Source organism: Taudactylus pleione, unplaced genomic scaffold, assembly GCF_031769625.1.
Source record: "Taudactylus pleione unplaced genomic scaffold, aTauple2 ptg000556l, whole genome shotgun sequence".
Taxonomy (NCBI): Eukaryota; Metazoa; Chordata; class Amphibia; order Anura; family Myobatrachidae; genus Taudactylus; species Taudactylus pleione.
In genome coordinates, this window is record NW_028284958.1 from 21754871 (window position 1) to 21777313 (window position 22443).

At 47.2% G+C, this 22443-nt stretch overlaps 1 protein-coding gene across 2 annotated transcripts in view; it reads right to left on the minus strand.

The window, feature by feature from the left end:
* Positions 1-22443, minus strand: part of DENND4A (DENN domain containing 4A) — a 138757-nt gene that overhangs the window by 24584 nt on the left and 91730 nt on the right. For both annotated transcript variants that reach the window (XM_088452751.1, XM_088452750.1), the window contains 8 exons: positions 17401-17534; positions 15587-15716; positions 15149-15355; positions 14802-14930; positions 14108-14252; positions 13312-13440; positions 13111-13224; positions 11905-12045 (listed from right to left, as the gene is read on the minus strand). In XM_088452751.1, the coding sequence (XP_088308877.1) occupies positions 11905-12045; positions 13111-13224; positions 13312-13440; positions 14108-14252; positions 14802-14930; positions 15149-15355; positions 15587-15716; positions 17401-17534 (1129 nt within the window). The remainder of the gene's footprint in view (positions 1-11904; positions 12046-13110; positions 13225-13311; positions 13441-14107; positions 14253-14801; positions 14931-15148; positions 15356-15586; positions 15717-17400; positions 17535-22443) is intronic.

The window sequence follows — 22443 nt, forward strand, 5'->3', positions numbered from 1 at the left end:
AGCAACCAGCACGAGCGTGCCGCCGTCCTGCATGAAATTCCGCAGAACCCGAGGAAGTAAGGCTATCGGAGGAAACAGATACGCCAGGTGAAACGTCCATTTCACCGACAGCGCGTCTACCAGACTGGCGCCTGCGTCTCTTGTCCTTGACCCGTAAACGGGCAACTCGTGATTGTGACGGGAGGCCATCAAGTCCAGCTCCGGCAGCCCCCACCTGTCCACGAGTAGCTGAAACACCTCTGGGTGAAGCGACCATTCCCCGGGATGCACGTCGTGACGGCTGAGGAAGTCCGCCTCCCAATTGAGGACTCCGGGAATGAAGACTGCCGAGATCGCTGGAATGTGACACTCCGCCCAAGCAAGGATGCGAGACACCTCCGACATTGCTGCCCGACTTCGAGTTCCTCCTTGGTGGTTGATATACGCCACCATGGTGGCGTTGTCGGACTGCACCTGAACCGCCCGTCCGTAAAGAGCGGGACCGGACGACTGCAGGGCCCGATAAACCGCCCGCAGTTCCAGAATGTTGATGGGAAGAAGAGCTTCTTCCGCAGACCAACGACCCTGAAGTGACAACGAGCCGGTCACTGCCCCCCAACCCCGAAGACTGGCATCCGTCGTGAGCAGGACCCAGTCCGGGATCCAAAAGGGACGCCCCTCGACCAGATGAGCTGTCTGAAGCCACCAAGCCAAAGACTGCCGAACCTCCGGGGACAACACCAGCAACTGAGAGCGGATCCGGTGAGGTAACCCGTTCCATTCCGATAGAATCAGCCCCTGCAGAGGCCGGGAATGGAACTGGGCAAATTCCACCATGTCGAATGTTGACACCATGGAGCCCAAAACCCTCATAGCCGAATGGACCGACAGGCGGCAACTGCTCAGGCAACTGTGTATCCTCAGCTGCAGGGAGGAGACCTTCTCCGGGGTCAGGAAGATCCTTAGCTGCCGAGAATCCAGCAGGGCTCCCAAATGAACCATCCGCTGAGATGGAATCAGGGAGGACTTTTTCCAATTTATCAGCCACCCGTGCGCTTGCAGGCAAGCGACCGTCAAGTGGAGATGATGAAGCAGTACCTCCGGGGAACTTGCCAGCAACAGGAGGTCGTCCAGATACGGTAGTAGCCGTACATTCTGGTTCCGAAGATGTGCGGCCATGACCGCCATAATCTTTGTGAACACCCTCGGTGCCGTGGAGAGACCAAAGGGTAGCGCCCGGAACTGGTAATGGTGTTGAAGGATAGCGAACCTCAGATACCGCTGGTGCGAAGGTGCTATCGGAACATGGAGGTAGGCGTCCTGGATATCCAGGGACACCATGTAATCCCCCGGTTCCATCGCCAGAATGATGGAACGTAACGTTTCCATCCTGAACTTGGGAACTCTGAGGAATTTGTTCAGAGACTTCAAGTTGAGGATAGGGCGATGAGAACCATTGGGTTTCCGCACCAGAAACAGAGAAGAATAGAACCCCGTCCCTCGTTGTAATTGAGGAACGGGAACAATGACCCCTGCTGTCAGCAAGGACTCTATAGCTTCCTGAATCTGTAAAGGCTTGGTCGTATCCTGAGAAGGACTCGTGCAGAAAAACTGGTGGGGCGGCCTGTGCCGAAAAGACAGGGCGTACCCCTGGGAGACCACTTCTCTAACCCAGGCATCCGTGGTGGTATTGTGCCAGCACTGGGCAAATAGAAGAAGTCGGCCTCCCACTCTGGGGTCCCCCAGAGGGAGGCCCGTCCCATCAGGCAGAAGGTTTATCTTCCTGCTTGGAAGAAGGGCGCCTGGCACTCCAGGGCTGCTTCTTGGGCTTAGAAGCGGCCTTGGTCGTCGACTGCCTCGGGAAGGACTGACCTTTTGCCTTGCCCTGAACCCGAAAGGACCGAAAAGCAGAGCTCCGTACCTTGGTAGGAGCAGAAGCCGAAGGGAGGAAGGCTGATTTAGACTTAGCCAGAGTGTCCACAATTTTGTCCAAGTCTGGACCAAAAAGCAACTCCCCATTAAAAGGTAAGGCCTCCAGTCCCTTTTTGGAGTCAGCGTCAGCTCTCCAAGACCTCAGCCACAAGGACCGACGCGCCGACACAGCTGCAGCCGACACCCGAGAGGTTAGCAGGCTTGCGTCTAACGATGCTTCCCCAATGTAGGAAGAAGCATCCCTCATTTGACCTATCAACGCTCTCTGGATCTCCGGAGCATCTTCCGGAAAGGTATCCTCCAAAGCATTGGCCCAGCTCTCAATGGCCTTAGCCACCCAAGAGATGGCCATGGACGGACGGGCCACCGCCCCCGAGAGAGAGTAGATAGACTTCAAACAAGTCTCCACCTTCCTGTCCGTGGGATCCTTCAGGGAGGAGATCGACGGCAAAGGCAGCGTAGCGCTTTTAATTAAGCGGGTAACGTGGGAATCCACCGCTGGAGGAGTTTCCCACTTCCTGCAATGAGCCTCCGGAAACGGATAGTTCGAAGCCAACCGCTTCTGCGGTTGGAACCTCTTGCTGGGCAACTGCCAGGCCCCTGCCATATGATCCGTCAATTGATCGGACAGGGGAAAAACCGTCGAAGCTACCTTGGCCTTTTTAAAATTTGGGTATTTTGACCTGGGGGCGGGCACATCCTCCTCAATGTGAAGGATGGCCCGCACCGCCCTAACCAATGCCGGCACATTAATGGAAGACTTAGCCTCCATCTCCTGGGCCCCGGCATCCGAGTCAGAGTCTTCATGGATCTCCCCGTCATCCGAAGACACGTCCGTGTCCGTGAACTGAGCCACCAGTGAAGCTGGAACGGAACGCTTGGACGCCCGTGGGGGCAAATCACTGTGCAACATATGTTGAAAAGCCGATGACGAAGCTGCCAGACTCTGAACAGAGCTGGAGAGGACGTCCACTCAAGGCGGGGGTACTGCCTGAAGATACCCCTGAAAAGGTACCATCGACTGCTGCGGCACCGTGGGGGTTTGCACGTATACCGGCAAACCCGCATAAGGACCCACAGTCTGAGACCCGGGAGGAGACTGCACCAGACGAGTCACACCCGGGGAACGGGGCATGGTAGGCTGGGGCAACGCCCTAGCAGGGGCCGCAGTCGGGACCGCAAGTCGGTCCGCGATTGACGCCAGCACTTGCGTAAACATTGCCCACGGAGGATCCTGCGCCACCGGGGGTTTAGAGGGTCCAGGTACCAACTGGCACCGCCCGCACAGACCGTCCTGAGACAAATCCGCCCCGTCAACCCCTGCCGAACAGCGTCGGCAGGAAAACAACACAGGAGCCTCGGAGCGCTCATTCCCCTCATCAGACATGACACAAACTTTTTTGCAAAAAAAGTGTCTCACTGAAATGAGGTAAGGCGTATAACACCCACGCACTCCCAAGTATGCAACCCAAACAGCCCACAATCTGGTACTGAGGAGCACACCGCAGTATGTGACGGACCTCACAAATACGTAGATTTATATAAGTGAGGTACACAGAAAGAACACCCCTCCCCCACGCACCTGCGGGCCGTAGGAGAAGGAAAGGGATAGGTAAAAAGCTGACAGTAAGTAGAAAATAAGCACAGACAGCAGCACTAGCAAAAAGTCACATACCATGCAGAGAAGTTATACTCACTGCACCTTCCGCTACAATCAACCTCCCAGATTCAGTGTCTGGGAGGGCTATAGCGCTGCTAACACTGTCCTTTGCAGGGGGAGAGGTACGCAGGGGGACTGGTCCACTGGAAGCCTGCCTGGGAGCTCTGCTATGCTGCCTGAGGAAGATGGCCGCCGGAGAGCTCGGAGGAGGAGTGGCCGAGTGAGAACAGCCCAGCGACGCCAGCACACATGAGAGAAGGCGCGCTGGGCTGAGCGCTGAAGCAGGGAAGGCTGCCTCCCCTGCTAGTACTAAACCCCCGGGGAAGCCGGTTCCCCGCCGGTACTTACACCCCGGGGGCCAGCGGACACGCGGGGTATGCCTGAAGAGGGGGAGCCCGCCGCCGCTACTAGCGCCGCCGGTCTGTCCCCAGAGACCGGCGGCATGAAGACTGCATTTTCCCCGCGTGCAGCGCTGCACGCGGCTTACCTGGACCCTTCAGTCCGGCAGCAGTCCTTGGGAGGTCCCGGAGCCACGCTAGTACTGACTCCGGGGTCCCGCTGCGATCCCCAGATCAGTACCGGCGTCGCAGCGCCTGCGGGGCTGTTGGAGCGGCAGCGTAGACGTCCAGATGGACAGTCTGATGCTTCCGCTCTGAAGACAGTAAAAATAAAATAATAAAATCTTCTTCTGTTTTTTAAAAAAAAATAAAAAAAAAATAAAGAATAAAGCTTAGGGGCTGCTTATGCAGCCCCACTGCGCAGGGTGACCCGACTCCGGCCGGGCACCAACTAAAACTGAGGTGCCTGTGGCCGGGGCGGGGTATAGAGGAGGACGGACCCAAGTGCATCCTGGGAGCAGCAAAGCTTTAACTGCGTGGTGCCCATGGATCCAGATCCAGCTATACCCCAAGGTCAACCCTGTGGACCCCCTATGGACCCTGAAGTAGAAATGGTAGACAAATGTCTAGATAGACACCAGATGTTAGACCAACGTTTTTCAACCACTGTGCCACGGCACACTAGTGTGGTGCGGAGGTCAGCTCAGCGCACTTGTACTGTACTGTGTTTTATTTCTGTGGAGGCCAATGTAGTGTGTTTTATCCTGTGGAGGCCAATGTAGTGTGTTTTATCCTGTGGAGGCCAATGTAGTGTGTATTTTTTTATGTGGGAGCTAATGTTTATGTTTTTTCATTGGTCACGCATGCTGCATCGCTGGATAGTGTGCCTTGGCAATTTTAAAATCTTGTGTAGTGTGCCTCGAGTTGAAAAGGATGAAAATCACTGTGTTGGACAGTCAAGAGGTCGACAGGGACAAAAAGGTAGACACACTAAAGGTCTCAGTGTAAGAAGGTTGACAGGTACAAATGGTCGACATGGCCAAAAGATCGACACGAAAATGGTCGACACTTTTTTATTTAAACCCTAATCTTCACCCTAACCCTCACTCCTGGTGCCTAACCCTATCCATCGGGGTAGGTGCCTGACCTTAACCCTCCAGTAAGTCCCTAACCCTCCGTCCTGGTGCCTAACCGTAACTGTCGGGGTAAGTGCCTAACGCTAACCGTCGGGGTAAGTGCCTAACCCTAACAAAAACATGTCGACCATTTGTACCCGTTGGCCTTCTTACAGGTCGATCTCTTGACTGTCTAACATCTGGTGTCTATCTATACATTGTCGACCTTTATACTGTAGTTCTTTAGACCAGATACCGTTAAACACATACAAATAAGGAGATTTATATTCTTAATGTACCTGTTAAATCCTTTTCTTGAATTCCATAGGGGACACAGGGTGTACACTGGGAATAGATGGTGAGCTGGAGTCTGGGCACCAACTGGTTATATTTCTTCTCCCAGCAGCCCAGGGTCCCCTCTCCTCTATACCTCGCCCTCAGCCTCCAGTTAAGTGAAAGAGCCCAAGGCAAAGAGAAAGAGGAAGGAGAAGGAAGACTAGCACACACTCAGTTCAAACACACAGTGGAGGTGAAAAGGGGAATTGTTAACAGTGCAATACCCCCGCAAGTCAGGGGTGTCATGGAGGGCGCCCTGTGTCCCCTATGGATTCCAAGAAAATTTTTTAACAAGTAAGAACATAAATCTCCTTTTCTCTTTCATCCAAAGGGGATGCAGGCAGTACCCTGGGAAGTTCCCAAAGATGTCTCCCTAAGGGATGGGGCGCTCCTTAGCCATGCTGAGAACCCTTTGCCCAAAACGCTGCATCTGCGGAGGCAAAGGCGTCAATAGAATAGAACTTGATAAAGGTATGGGTAGAGGACCACGTGGCTGCTTTACAAAACTGCTCTGCAGAGGCCACGTGACTAGCTTCCCAAAAAGTTCCCACTGACTGGGTGGAATGAGCTTGCACCATGGCAGAGGCAGGTAGGTCTGCCGCAGCATAAGCCTGGCGGAGTCAAACGGAGCCACCTCGCCAAAGCCAGCTATGCAGCCGGCCAGTCCTGTGGGAAGTAGTCTGGAACCAGACGGTGTAAATGCCGACCGCCGGCTTCCAGACTGCTTTATCCCGACTAGGGACGAATGACAGGCGTCTAAATCTAGACGCCTGTCATTTGCCCGACGTCTGGAGACCGGCGTGCAGCATCCCGATCGAGCGGATGCCAAAAGGGGGGGTTAGGGCTTCCGGGGGGGACTTATGGTTAGGTACCCTCCCGGGAGGTTAGGGTTAGGCACCCCCCCCCCCTCCTTGGGGGCCTTAGGTAGCAGGGAAGGGGGGGTTAGGTTTAGGCACTTAGAGGGGGGAGTTAGGCACAGGTGGGGGAAGTTAGGGTTAGGCACCCCTAAGGAGGGTTAGGGGGGTTAAGTTAGTAAATACTTACCTTTAGGACGATTGGTATTTCTTCCTTTGTCGGGCAGCTGCTGTCGGGAATTGAATACATATCACACCCAGTCCTGTCTGTGAAAGTCATACAGAACAAAGAGGGAGTCCGACTTACGGAAGTCTTGCGTCCTGCCCACATAAATCTGGAGGGCCTTCACTACATCCACGGAAGCCTGCTCCAGAGAAGAGTCTGGAACTTGGAACGAGGCAGCCACAATCTCCTGGTTAATGTGAAACCAGGATACTACCTTGGGGAGGTAAGCTAACCATGCAAAATGACAGCCCGGTCCGAGTAAAAAAGAAAAGGCAAGCGACAAGACATCGAAGGGCCGATGTGATGGCTAGGAGGAAGACAGTCTACCAAGTTAGCCATGGGATATCTACAGTGTCCAAAGGCTCAAAGTGAGATGGCTGGAGGACCAAAGATAAGTTCCATGGAGCAACCGGTGGAACAAACAGAGTTTGCACACCCTGTAGTAATTATATCTGACAACAACGCAATCTGCCACTGGAAGAGGACCGAAATTGGTTGAGAGTAGACCTGAACTTTTAAAGAGGAAAGGTGGTGGCGCAAATCCAGATCCGCCTCTAGGAAAGACAGGATATGTGACAGACGAAAGGATCTGGGGTTGAAATCTTGAGCCGAACACCAGTTAAAATAAGTTTTCTAAACCCATTGATAATACCCGGAAATCTTCCTCTGCCGGGATTTAAGCATGGTACAAATGACCGACCATGAGAATCCCTTAGCTCTCGGGACGAATGTCTCAAGAGTGGAGACGAGCCAGATCCAGATGGAAGCAAGTGTTCTGAGACATGAGTTCCAGCCAGAAAGGAAAACTCAGTGGAGCGTTGATGGAGAGGACCAGAAGATCCACATATCAAGCTCTGTGCAGCCATTCCGGAGCCACGAGCCGCACTTCAATTTGCAAAGGACCAGCAAAATCATTGCATGGAAGGAAGATGTACATGAGCAGGAAGATCCACCAACTGCTAGAATGGCCGCCTTGAAAAGATAGGAGCCTGATTCCCTGATATGTTTCAGAGTAGACACCAGAATGGAGAGCCTCTTCAAGGGAATCCGCCAATCAGCCGATGGCCTTAGCCACCCAAGCAAATGCAGGGGCTGGGTCGTGCAATAGCTCCCATACTAGAGTAAATTGCCTTAAGGATGTTTTCCAGTTTCCTATCTGTCAGACCTTTAAGGGAGGCCATGTTCGGGATAGGAAGGGAAGTAGATTTGACTAGCCGGGTGAAATTAACATCTACCGGAAATTTGGTCCTATCTGCAGCTGGTAACGGATAAAAAGCAGCAATGTTCTTATATACCTGGAAGCGCTCGTTAGGGTGAGCCCATGCCTCTGCTAGTAGGTCCTCAAGTTGCACAGAAAAAGGCTTTCTTCTGACATCTAAATACCGTGGCATCTGGCTTAGATGTCTGGTCAGAGTCCTTGATTGAAAGTGCAGACTTAACTGCCTTGATCAGGGACTTAATATCCACTAGTCCTCCAGGACAGAGGAGATCTCAACATCCAAAGTAATGAAGATATTATACTAGTGATCCAAGGAAATCTCAGAGTCATAACTATACTAGGGCATAGAGCTGTCCCTGGCAGGCTTGCACTTGAATGGGTGGTCAGTGTCAAGCATCAGTTGGAGAGATGCCGACAATTGAGCCAACCCTGCACAGATTGAGAGAATGACTGGAACCACAGTGGTTCAGTGGCAGGCGGCTGTGAATCACCCTGAGCAAGTAGAACGCTGGCGACCTGGCCCGTGTCTGAAGCTAGACTAGCAGGGGGAGATGGCCTGGGTGTTGCAAGCTGATTAACTAACTGCAACATTACCTATGAAAGCGTAGAAGCCCATGGTGGTTCCTGATTGGAAGCTGTGGCTAAAGGGAGCCCCCGCTGCGTAGTTGCGACTCACCAGACACAGAGACCATTGTGGTCAGAAACATGATAAAAAAGCACTTCAGCACAGGCCCTACAGTTACGCAAGACAGAAGCGCCCACCTCCCTGGGTGCTTTGCCCTTGGAAAACATGTTAATAAGAATCCAAGGATGTCCCCATACAAACAGTTACCGAACAAAAGTCTAAGTAATGGGTAGTGCAATGAATGTTAAAACGCCACAAATATACAAATAAGTAGGGCTGTGTAGTAAAGTGATATGAAAGTGTGAATGCTAATAGACAAATTGGTGATCACCCCAGTGTGACAATTGAACAGTAGTATCTATACAAGATAGAAGAAATACAACAAAGAACAGAATACAAACTAGCACATAATTCAGAAATAAGGAGACAGTGTAGAGCACAGGTTCTCAAACTTGGTCCTCAGGACCCCAAACAGTGCACGTTTTCCATGCCTCCTCACAGAATGACAGATGAAATAATTAGCTCCACCTGTGGATCTTTTAAAATGTGTCAGTGAGTAATCAATACACCTGTGCACCTGCTAGGTTATCTGCAAAACATGACCTGTGTGGGGTCCTGAGGACAGAGTTTGAGAACCCCTGGTGTAGAGAAAATACTCATATACAGTGCATCCGGAAAGTATTCACAGCGCTTCACTTTTTCCACACTTTGTTAATGTTACAGCCTTATTCCAAAATGGAATAAAAAAAAAACTAAGAAATCACATGTACATTCACAGCCTTTGCCATGAAGCTCAAAATTGAGCTCAGGTGCATCCTGTTCCACTGATCATCCTTGAGATGTTCCTACATCTTAATTGGAGTCTACCTGTGGCAAATTCAGTTGATTGGACATGATTTTTGAAAGTCATACACCTGTCTATATAAGGTCCCACACTTGACAGTGCTTGTCAGAGCACAAACCAAACATGAAGTCCAAGGAATTGGTTGTAGACCACCGAGACAGGATTGTCTCGAGGTACAAATCTGGGGAAGGGTACAGAAAAAAAATCTGCTACTTTGAAGGCCCCAATGAGCACAGTGGCCTCCATCATCCGTAAATGGAAGTAGTTTGGATCCACCAGGACTCTTCCTACAGTTGGCCGGCCGTCTAAACTGAGCGATAGTGGGAGAAGGGCCCTAGCCAGGGAGGTGAGCAAGGACGCGATGGGCACTCTTTCAGAGCTACAGCATTCCTTTGTGGAGAGAGGAGAACCTTCCAGAAGGACAACCATCTCTGCAGCAATCCACCAATCAGGACTGTATGGTATAGTGGCCAGACAGAAGCCACTCCTTAGTAAAAAGCACATGGCAGCCCGCCTGGAGTTTGCCAAAATGCACCTGAAGGACTCTCAGATCATGAGAAACAACATTCTCTGGTCTGATAAGACAAAGATTGAACTCTTTGGTGTGAATGCCAAGCGTTATGTTTGGAGGAAACCAGGCACCGCTCATCACCAGTCCAATACCATCCCTACAGTGATGCATGGTGGTGGTAGCAGCATGTTTTTCAGCGGCAGGAACTGGGAGACTAGTCATGATAGAGGGAAAGATGAATGCAACAATGCACAGACACATCCTGGATGAAAACCTGCTCCAGAGCGCTCTTGACCTCAGACTGGGGCGACTGTTCATCTTTCAGCAGGCCAACGACCCTAAGCACAAAGCTAAGATATCAAAGGAGGGGCTTCAGGACAACTCTGTGAATGTCCTTGAGTGGCCCAGCCAGAGCTCAGACTTGAATCCAATTGAACATCTCTGGAGAGATCTGATATTGTCTGTGCACCGACGCTTCCCATCCAACCTGATGGAGCTTGAGAGGTGCTGCAAAGAAGAATGGGCGAAACTGGCCAAAGATAGGTGTGCCAAGTTTGTGGCATCATATTCAAAAAGACTTGAGGCTGTAATTGCTGCCAAAGATGCATCAACAAAGTATTGAGCAAAGGCTGTGAATACTTATGTACATGTAATTTCTTAGGTTTTTTTTTCATTAAATATGCAAAAATCTAAAAAAAACAAAACTTTTTACACGTTGTCATTATGGGGTATTGTGTGTAGAATTTTGAGGACAAAAATGAATATATTCCATTTTGGAATAAGGCTGTAACATAACAAAATGTGGAAAAAATGAAGCGCTGTGAATAACTTTCCGGATGCACTATACACTTAACTACTTGCACACAGAACATTCAATCTAAAGAATATATGGGCAGAAAGTGCTCAACAATCCAACCCCAACAGGGAAGAAAGTAGCTGTATGTATAACCTGACCACCAAGAGTGAGGTATACAGGGAGAGCAGGAGCCCGTGCTTCTCTCTGGAGAGGAGAGAGAGGAGTAGTAAGTCCTGTGACGGAATGCCTGCAGAGAAGGAATGCGGCCATGGGCGGGGGAGGGGCCAACAGGAAATGCCTGCCTCCCCCTTCTGGCATGGACCACAGGGTAATGGCCGCCACAATGTAGTGCCCTGTTGCCTGAGTGCTCTGGTGGTCTAGTGGGGAGATAACCTGGGCCCCCACTGCCAGCACCACCGGTGGTATTCCTCCCAGACGGTGACAGCCGCGATGTGTGCGGTACCCTGATACCAGCTCCCTTGTTCTGTGCTGTGGAACCCCGGCCGAGGTCACTGACCCAGTCGCCAGTGCTGCAGCTGCCGACGATCATCGGTGAGAGCGTCGTCAATGCCTACTCAATAAAAGAAAATAAACTAAAATGACCAAACTAAACCATTGCCCGCTCGTTGCAGGCACCAAAAGAAAACTGTAGCCAGAAGCTGGGGGCGGGGATTAGGGGAGAGGGAGCCAACTGCCTGGTGTCCAGACTCCAGCTCACCACCTATACCCAGTGTACAGCCTGTTTCCCCTGTGGATAAAAGAGAAATATCTATATCTGTAAAGAATTGCTTGAACTCAGTGGAAGAAAACGCCAATTAACACCGGATTGCCACAAACAGAGCACAGTTTTGCATCTTATTGGGTACTGGCGTTAAATAGAACAGAAGACTGTAGTGAATCAGAACAATACAACCAAGTCCTCAGAGACCAGTTTCCTTTTTAGCATTTACAGGTATCACTATGGGCAAATAATGTGCTTATCACTTTACATAATATTGATAATTTTATATTATAGAAATAGCTTGTATATTGATACTACTAGTTTCATGCTAAATATACAGTCCCAATCAATACAATAACACGAGATCATCATTATAGTCACACTGTGATATGAGAAATAGGAACTCAGTAATGGCTTTAGGGTGTCCAGACCTCTTTGGGAGTGAATGTAAAGTATGGTACACACTTATATAGCACCCGTTCCATTGAACAGGCGATATATCTATAGTGCATCTGCCGGCGTGTACAGCGTATATGCCTGTGAACCACTTTCGATCACAGACATATCCGATCTGCTGTGCAGCACAGCAGATTAAGATATATCCTGCAGATATATCATTTAATCTGGTGGTGTGTACGGGTGACCTGCTGATCATCGGCAGAACGATTGGTAACTGTGTACACACTTACCAATTGTTAGATAGGTCGGCCTAATGTGTACCCAGCTTTATACTGCAATGTCTACTCACCATCAGCGACTGTGTCAGCCAAGCTGTCCGTTTTGATCTCATTACGAACTATAGTAGATGTGGTCTTTTCAGTTTGAGAAGTGGGACTGAGCAACTGGGTGAGGCCATCTCGGCTGTCCTTTGAACTCTCTGACTCGGACACTGAATGTAAAGTAGTTAGAAGAGACAATATTATCAAATAAGCAAAATAAGGCACTGTGGAGCCCATTCAGACCCGCTAGCTAAAATGCATACTCTTGCTGCTGCCGATGGCATGCAGTGTGTATGCATCGTGCGCATGCATCACAGTACGCGTGTGCCTTTGTGAAAGTTCACAATGCGTTCGCTCGCTGCACATAGACAGCCCAGCAGAGTGAGTGACAGGGGAAGCCATTTGTAGGTGGTAACAGCAGCTGGACATTAAAAACGGGGGAGTGGAGTTGCAAACGCAGGCGTGCCTGAGCATCTCAACGGCGTTTTAGAGGTGTGCATAATTAAAAGACAGCATCATAGTACACGTCACCTGGCTGGTTTTTACACTGAAGTGCTCGCAGTGCTTGCGACAGGTATGGTCAACCTCAAGCGATGCGATTGCATCAGATGTACCGATGGTTGCATACACTTCCTGGACATGACGTACACAAGTGGGCATCTTAAGAAAGGCTGGTGGGTGTCTGCATACACTATGTGACAGTTCTCTAAGAAATACTGGGCGTGCTAATGCATTGCTGTGCGATAGCACTGCCTACGCAATTTGCATACATATCGTGCGAGCGGCTCTGAATCAGCTCCTGTGGCCCAGAATTAACTCATCTTAAATGGTGCTCCAACCAATCAGCTCCTGTCATTTTTCAAACACATGACAGTAACAAGTGACAACAAGAACATCACTTGTTGCTAAATACAGGTCTGTGTTTGTATTTTTTTTACATTCAGGGAATATTTATTTTACGTCAGGCAAGAAGACTGATAAAACACATCAATTCCAATATTAAAGCATAGCACAGACGCACCATAGAAAACAATGTATAATGTAATATAAAATGAAGTTAGAACAAATAATAATAAAAAAAAGATAATAGACAATATCTCTCCCCTTTACTGTGTATCAGGGTGGGTTTGTAGTTTTTTCTTTGTTATGTGATTAAATAAAAGTAATTTAATAAAATTAAACTTCATTTATTTGGGAATTCTGACCGAGTAGTGTAAATATTTGGGAGTACATACATGAGCTGGAGTCACTCCCTCTGGAGTCTTCCTGCTCCTCCTGTATATCATGCACAGCTCCTCTACGAACTTCTTCTTTGGATAGGGAACTGTAACCTAGATCGGACTGACCACCTAAAAGAACAAAGTTAATAATAAACTTATCAAAATGTTTAGGCAGGACGTAACCCATCTATCAGTATTCATCAACAAACTACACACCAGTGCTAGATCTGTCATCAGCAGGGTCTGCGCTGGTCACATCGGTGCTGAATGGTGGATGCTCCGTGGGATTCAGGTCAATAGAACTGTCCAAACTACCATGGCTGACTGCATCCAGGTCACTGCCATCTTATTGTAACAGCATGAGAAAGACAAGAATTACACACCCACGCTATGTGGATTATCATTCTAAATTAGTAGTAAAGCAAAAAAGAGCAAGTAACTCTGCACCTGGACAAAACATGTTGCAAGGGGGGGGGGGGGGGGTTTGGGGTATACTATATATAGTTTTTTTGCATGCAGAGTAGATACTGGCTGCTTTTGCAATTAGCCTGTAAATGCTGGACAGCTTTATTTTTGTACTGCAATTTAGATCTGAGTTTGGACACCCTCTCCCCAAATCTAAATCTCTGCACATTTTAAATCTTTCCTACTACCTGCAGAGCTACATGGTTTTACCAAGGTGAACAGTTACTTCTTTTTTGCTTCACTCCCACCTCAGAATCAGCCCTATATACATCATTTTTTACATAAAAAATGTAATGGAAGAAAAATAATAAAAAGATAAATATATATATAAAAAAAAAAAAAAAAAAAAAGAACAAAATGTAATATTAAAGTCACTATTGTATTGTGACAAAAATAACAACATATGTATGTGTGCGCGTGTACATGTGTATAAATAACTGGTACTAATAATTATGCAAATCGTAAAAAAAAGGACTATTTAACAGTTTTATTTGTACATTACAAGAGACACGCTGCCATGCTATAAAGTGATTGTGTGTGTATTTACCTGAAGGTGTAGCATGTGGGGCTAATGACTGCTGCTTTTTCAAGGCTCTTTTGAACTGGGCTACTCCGTGAAGCACATTCCTGACCTTTATCCACAGGAAATAGCCCCCTCGGTTCCCGGAGGGCCACACACTTTCCAGAACAGCCTGCACAGGAAGTAAAAGGCAAAAGTAGCTAACATGCAGATTAAGTGATAAATTCACCTAAACTAAATAATTTGGCGGGAATTAAGTAATTTAAGTTTAAATAATAACTTACTGAACTGCACTCTCTCAATCGATGCCTCTACCATAACCAAGCAGGAGGTCCTCTCTCCTGTGTAGGCCTTCTGCCAAACTGAGTAAGGTCATGGAAGACCTTACATCATATGAGAAGTTCTATAAAAGGGGCTTTGATGGAAACCCTCCCCCCATTCTCCACCCAGAGGCATTAATTGAACACAATGAATCGGAACATAGGGAAATATTTTCACGTTTAGCCTATTTTACCTAATTTCCCCTTAGAACTAAACATTTCATTTTGAGTGGAATGTAGCTTGACAGTGAAAAGGTTATATAATAATAATAATAATAATATATAAACCAGACGGTAACATATTGGAACAGAGGAGCAGCGGGCTGCTATAGCAAGATAAGAAAACAAAATTCCACTTCAAGGTTAGGGGTATACATGAAATTGTCAGGGGCCCCAATTACCTTGTTATAGTACCCATAGGTGATTGCATTGGGTTGTACTCCAGCTTTCTTCATTTCAAATAAGACTTTAACTGCAAGAACAGGCTGTCCGTACTGGCCACACAGCTGCATGAGAACACGGTAGCAGACCTAGTATATACACCGTACAGTCAGTCACATAGTGAGACTCCATTATATTTGAAAGTAATCTATAGAAAGTGTGCATGTAAAACGAACAAGTAACTATCATGGTCAAAAACATGAAGAGTTAATTTTGGCAACAGACAGACAGATTTCCTCCACATGACTGTAAATTGTGGGAGGACTTTTGACAGGTCACTGTGTACCACCGAATTCATCAGGATTACCTCATCAGGAGAGTCAATTCTCTTGACATGCATCTTCCGCAGCACATCATACGCAGTACGCAGAGCCCTCACTTTGGAGTGACAGACTTTCACATAGGCAGGGAGGCAGATAAACCATAGGCCGTAGCAGTGCCTCAGCAAACATCTGGACCACAGCTGCGGGATGGACGAATACTGCTTGGCTATTTTATGAGCTGACCTGATCTCCTGCAGAAGGTCGAGACAGCAGATTTATCATCCAAGCAAGAAAGCAAGACCACCCAAAATGTTGGTTTGACTTTTGTGGATAAACTCGCTACAAATCACAACATACTGTGCTCCCAGCGTGCTAGATACTAATGAAAAGTGTTGCAGGTGATAAAGACTTCATTTTTAACCCTCTGAGAGCCTTACAAATCAGGGAGTAGGTTACGAGCTTGAAGAACAAGCCATACACACCTGTTTTGTTCTCCTAAACATTGGAGAAGGACTGCCGGAAGCTGTGACTTTAGTAGAAAGTTTGTGGATTTTCAAGAGGCCATCCGGAGTATCAAAAAGATCCAAAGTGAGAACAGGAAAGCCATTGTAACTAAGGGACAAAAACAACATGAGGAACATTTGTTGCCAGAAAAAAAAAAAAAGTTTTCGAAAAGGTCTTTAATTTATCCCTTCCATTCCCTTTATTAATGGAGTTGCCTGTCCCTTATTCTATGTCCTTCTAACAGTGTGGTACCCAAAACAGGATTCCATATGTGGTCTATTTAGTGACTTGCGCAAGGCAAATAACATGCATTACTTCCATTCAATTGTCACCCTTTTATAGATAGCAGGTTTTCATTTGCTTTTGTGGCAACTGTCTGGCAATGATTGCTGCTACATGGCTTGCTGCCGACTAGACTTTCCACATCTTTTACATCTTCATTTAATGGGTAAGTAGTATAGTTCCTACCATGGCCTGGGTGCATAACCCTTAATTTACCATGTGGTCCAATTTGCTATTTTGCTTACATCTTTCAGTAGCAAGTTACCATCCTGCATGGCATAGTGCCATAAACAGATCTAAACAGATTACATTCTAGAACATCCACAAAGGAGGGCCTAATACCGATCCCTGTGGGATCCTTCCAAATTCATCACCCAGTTATGACTTTCATCCAGCCAAACCTCAGTTACACCCACTATACAACAGTCATCTTATAACATTAATTCTAGTCCTAATTTGTTTGAGATACTCCTGAGTATTTGTTACTATACATTTGATAAATCCAGTACCACTTACATCTCTGCACCGATTTATCGCCTCTTCTCACACATCTCACGATTACTCTCCCAATTCTCTCAAGTCCTGTTCTCAGTCTACACAATATTGTCCACTACTTCCATTGCAAACCATCCCTACCATGCAGTTCACAACAGATCTCCATAAATCTAAGGGTTCACTATGGCCATCAAGTCTGACATTTACATTTGATCTCAGAGTATACCAAGGAATGTCCTGATAAACTCATGTAAGTCATCTCTTCTCATCGAAGGAAACAGTCTTTTGCGCCACCAACGGTAGACCTCAGTTGGCAAAGCCTTGCGTGCATAAATATAAACCATGGGTGCACCGACGGGTTATTAAATTGTTAATAAACTTAGTGAAAATGAGCAAATGTGCATATACAGGTGCATCTTAAAAGAGGGTGACGTTTACATTCTACAATGTTCACAAATTACCTCCTATATCTATACATCACTGAAATCCTATGAACATAAAGTATGTACCACTGGCCTGGCATGGCTGCAATGTTTGCGACCACGCCAGGCTAAGCATTACCTGACATGGTCACAAAATGCCACCAGTCAGAAACGCACACTAGGCGGCCGCCAATGGCAGAGGGACTTCCCGGCCCCTCAGCATCCCTGCACCCTTCACCAGTGTCTGCCATGGTGCCAATCACTACTGATCGTACAGCACAACAGGACCTCCGTTCTGCAGCCCTCAATCTCCCCAGCTTATTCCTGGTGGCAGCTCAGAGGAGCAGCCACTGAGGTAATACAAAGTCGTGATGGTCCGATCATCGTTAGTCTGATATATCAATGTTAAAAATTGATATTAAGGTTATCTGTTTTTTTTTTTAATAAAATTGTGTTGGATAAGTTACAAATAGATGTTCTTGACCTAATTCAATCATAAAAAACCTGACAATTTCTGAGTGTTTATTGGAAAAGATATTAGCCAGTTAAGTGGTTAGAGCATCGGCATATCTCTGTCTGTATTTGCTACTTACCTGTATTTCTTTGGGTGCTCCTCCCCATTCGGTAGGTGAGGAATTTCAGGCGGTGTAATGAACACTGTGTGCTCACTCCTGTGCGACTCATCCAGCTCAATGAGACGCATCTCTCCTGACTTATCCACGTCAACCTGAAGGCAAAACCAGTAAAAAACATGTATGAAGTTATAACACATGCCATGTGCACTGTCAATGTCTGACGACATGCAACTTTGGCCCTCATTCAGAGCCGTACGCTCTGAGCAGAGCGCACGCTCTGAATGAGGGCCGGGCTCCATTTTCATGGAGCGTCCTCCTGGACGCTCGTATAGCTGTGGGTCATCACCCACAGGCTATACGAGCGTGCATTGTGATGGCCGCGATGGTCGAGACCATCGCGACCATCGAAATTGCGAGTCGGAGCCTGCGGTTGAGGTTTTCAACCGCAAGCTCCGGAGTGATTTTGGCTCTATCAGAGCCAAAATCACTCCCACTGACATCACTAGTGATGTCAGTGGGCCGGCTTCTGACGGGAGGCGTTCCCGTGGGAACGCCCCCGTCAGGGAGGCACGCCCCCGGCACGCCCACCAAAGGGGGCGTGCTGTCAATCAACATTGACAGCACGCCCCCTTTGATCGGACACAACGAGCGAAGGACTTTCCTTCGCTCGTCGCGTCTGGCGCATGCGCACGACGGAGCTCCCTCCGTCGTGCGCATGCTCAGTCCATAACATCGACCCACTTGCGAGCGGACAGCCGCTCGCGAGTGGGTCTGAATCAGGCCCTTTATACGATCTGATGAAGATAACATTATGCTGGCCACACGTCTAGTTGTTTGGTTTGAGCAAAAGGATCTCTTCTGTGCGTGGGCCAAGCTGCCGGATCACTTCTGGCTTCACTGGAGCCAGCTAGAGGACGAAGGCACACGTGTGCCCAAATCTTCTACCAACCTCAGTAATATTATCAGATTTTTTTTTCTAGGCTAAATATGGGACCATTTGCTGCAATGTTAAATGTTATTTGCCAATGCTGCAGTGACCAACTTTATTAGGCATTTCGGGTCTAATCTAGCTCTCTCATACACAGAACCAAACCTTTAGCACAGAGATGACCAAAAGTGTACTGTAACCCTCAGTTTTCCTAAGAACTTAACAGCTTCTACAGTAAGACTTAGGGGTATATTGACTAAAGTGAGAGTTTTTAGAAGTTGAGATGTTGCCCATAGCAACCAATAAGATTCTAGCTATTATTTTCTAGATAGTGCTAGATAAATGTGAAGTAGAATCTGATTGGTTGCTATGGGCAACATCTCCATTTCTAAAAACTCTAACTTTAGTAAAATATACCCCTGAGGGTGGAATACAATTAGCTGCAAGAAATTTCCACGCGCTAATTGGTCCCCCGGGAGCTATTTAATAAGCCAACTCAATGGGGACTTCTTTTTGGGTCTCATGAGACCTCAAAATGAATCCCTGATAAATGTGCTGTTATCGGGGGGGGTAGCCACTTAACACCCGAATCTGTGAATCACGGAGAGAAAAAGGGAGCCTAATTGAATAGCCTCGGGTGATAAAGCCTGAGACCACCTCCCTTTTTCTCCCCCACTCATTTATCAGGGCTATTTCAATTCCCCCCTGATTGTTCTCATTGAATAATGCCTGTGTACATGTAGGCATAGGCATTGCATTCATGAAGCACAATTCCTGAACAACATATAAGATGGAAAGAGGACTAGGAGTATATTTAACACAGCAAAATGGCACTTAAAAGAACAAGCCCAGTACATGTAACAAACATAAGATTATAGTACATGCGAGCACACTTTCTGAATCCATAACACTTTCATTACAATAGAAGAGGAGTAATGGATGCTGATGAAGGAGCCTCACTTGGCAGAACAAGATCATCATCATCACGTGGTGCACAAACAAAATAATGAGGCCCTTCATGAAGGAATGACTACTTATAGGATAATGATATACAGTACCTCACCATCCATAAGCAACAACCCAGCAATTTACGGTATGTGAAAATGTATATCATAGACGCACAAATCTCATTTCCTCCCAGATGGCTACACTAAGAACAGCAGCATTTCCTCTGCTCCCTCCCTTTTGAAAAACATACTGTACAAAACTCTTACCACACATTGTTTGGGGTCGATCCAATTAGCAAAGGGGCGAAGTTCCCGTTGGAATAGCATAGAAACTTTGGCAACTGCACTGTAATTGGCCCACCTCAAACTTGCACATTATTGCTTGCAGCCCCCCGTACCAGGGAAGTCACCACTAGACCACCAGGAACGTTTTGTCAACATTCTAATCATATTGAGATTTCACCTGTGTCGACATGAATATCAACAAAATATACCCCCATCTGGCAAAGAGAAATGATCTCTATAGGGCATTGGTTCCCAAACTTTTTTGAATGACGGTACCCTAGAGTACCAGCAGTTTTCACAGCACCCCTTAGCCAAAAATGTGTTATATTTACATTACATTGACCAGAAATAATTTGATTTGGTGCTGGGCCACGAACCCAAAGCACCCCTGCAAGTGTCCCGAGGCACCCCAGGGTGCCACTGCTATAGGGTATGTTTTGCTTTAACTTGTTACTGAGATTAACTGTTGAGGGTTAGAGGGCCTGCCAATGTGTCCCTTGAAGTGTAGTCTTAATAAAATATAAATTTTTAGGACATAATGCAACCAATAAATAATCATGTTATTCCAGGAATTAAGCTCTTTTTTATGCAGGTAAAAATCTTATATGAAAAGAAAGTAAAAATAATTTCCACTTTAACATTTTCATATTAAAATGTCTTCTGGTAATGTCTTGCCAATTTAGAGAACATCCCACTGGGAAAATCAATAAAGATGCAGAAACTAGCACTTACAGCCAATGAACAGTAGACAAGCTCCAGTCGGCCAAAAACAATTTGAAGAAAGAAATTCAGACGTAAAAAAGCTGTAAGGGCAGCATACGATTTAGGAGGTTCTAGCGCTCCCCAGTACAATATTCAGACAAAATGACAATAAACTTCATATTAAAAATATAAGTAAAACAAATATAGGAGGACAACAGTCTCACAAAAACAAACTGTGTAGAGTAATCCCGAGTAAATGGGGATGAGACAATGTAATACTGCTGTAAATGTCCTTACTAGAGTTGTTTTATAGAAAACCTATAAAGCTATCACTGAGTAAAATATCCTGGGATACTTAAGCATTGGCGAAAAACTCTGAACTACTTTAACGTAAACATTACATAAAGGTGGTATTAGGTCTACAAACACGTTTAGTACATATGGATCACTGGCAGGACCCAATACACGAGTACATCTATGAATCAGTTTTCATTAATAAAAAAAGGCTTATTGGGGGCGTGGCCTGACTGGCAAGCAGGGAAGACGTGCTTTGCTGCAGCTCCCTAAATTACCCTGCAAAATCACCCGTTCCCGCCGACTCCTGTGGTTATAGAGGGTCCTCTTCACAATCTTACCCACACGGGGCCACACTGACCTCCTGGCTGACACCCAGGACAGAGCTACACCTCTGGGGCCTTTGCGGCCTACTCCGCCTCCAGAAGCCGCGGCCTCGATTTTGGCGCCGGGCCCGAGTTTGCTGCGCTAATCGCCGATCACCGCCGGACGCTGCCACAACTACCATACCCTAACGGGACCCTCGCTGTCTGGCTGGAGAGGTGGGATAGGCAGCCTGTACCAACAGGAGACCTCTGGAAAGGCCCGTGATCGGAGTCGCAAACCTCAGGAGGACACCATTTTAAACCCTATCCTCTACCCTGCAAGCGCTGAGTGCTGGAGGCTGCCCACTCTTTTTAGCATATACATGCTCTGTGGCCTCTCTCCTACCTACTAGCTGGGCTTCCGTGGTGAAGTGGTCACTGGCTGCTCTGTGCTTGGCGCTATTCCATTAACTTGCTGCCACTGCTGTGTTACATGAGGACCTCTGGGTGACTCTTCTATTTCTCTGCCGAAGGAAGGTGAATCTGCAGGAGGGGTCTGTATTACTCTCGCATTGCACCTGTAGTGTTATTACATCATATTGCACCCTACAACTTTGCTCACTCCATACATGAGGGTCTAGCTCCCTCTTGTGTCAGCATGATGTAAGATCAAGATTTAAAGAAACAGTGCCTCAGAATACATCATCAAAGATTTCCGGTGGGCGGGCCAAACGTAGCAGCCCCCTTTTTAAGAGAAGCTCCCTGTTCACTGTTGACCCAAGAAATAAATAAATCTTACTGGACAGTAACCAGGGATAAGCTCAGGCAAGGCGCTTACATCAACGCCGGTTCCCTGCTCTCTATACCCCCGGATCACGGCCTTGTGGCATATTGCGCTGCGGCCATTTTATTGTAATTTCTGGCGGCTGTTTCTCATATATTGACAGAGTGCTCAATGCGGCCAGTGGAAATAGACGGCGCCTATTTTGACTTCCTGCCCATAGTTCCTCTTCTACAGACAACGCCTTGTATTATTCTACATATATCCTAACAAGGAGCGCCACTTTAATCAACAGACACGCCAGTATCGGTTGCCCTTTTCTACTCACAAGAATCTCTCCACACTTGGTGTCTACAATGGAAAAATATGTGGCAAAAACCCCCAGAGGTCCTAGAGGCTCGCAAACTGGGCGCAATAAGGACAAAGCCTCAGCATCTGATGCTTCTTCTTCTCCAATGTCTTCTAAAAGGGATGACTCAATTGATGCTCTATTTGACACCGATAAATACAGTTCCCAATCTGCACAAAAAGCTAAAGAAATATCAGACATCATTTCGCCCTTACTTGATATAAAATTAGCACCACTAACAGAGGCAATTACAGCTGCAACTGCGCAACTCACACAACATTCCCAACGGCTGACAGAGGCGGAGGATCGCATCTCTACATTGGAAGACGAATTACATGAGGCAAAGTCTCTTCTCCAATCACATGATTCCACTGTGGCGGCTCTTCATGACAAACTTGAAGATATGGAAAACCGTAACAGAAGAAACAATTTACGTCTTATAGGTCTCCCTGAATCAGTGAAACCAAAAG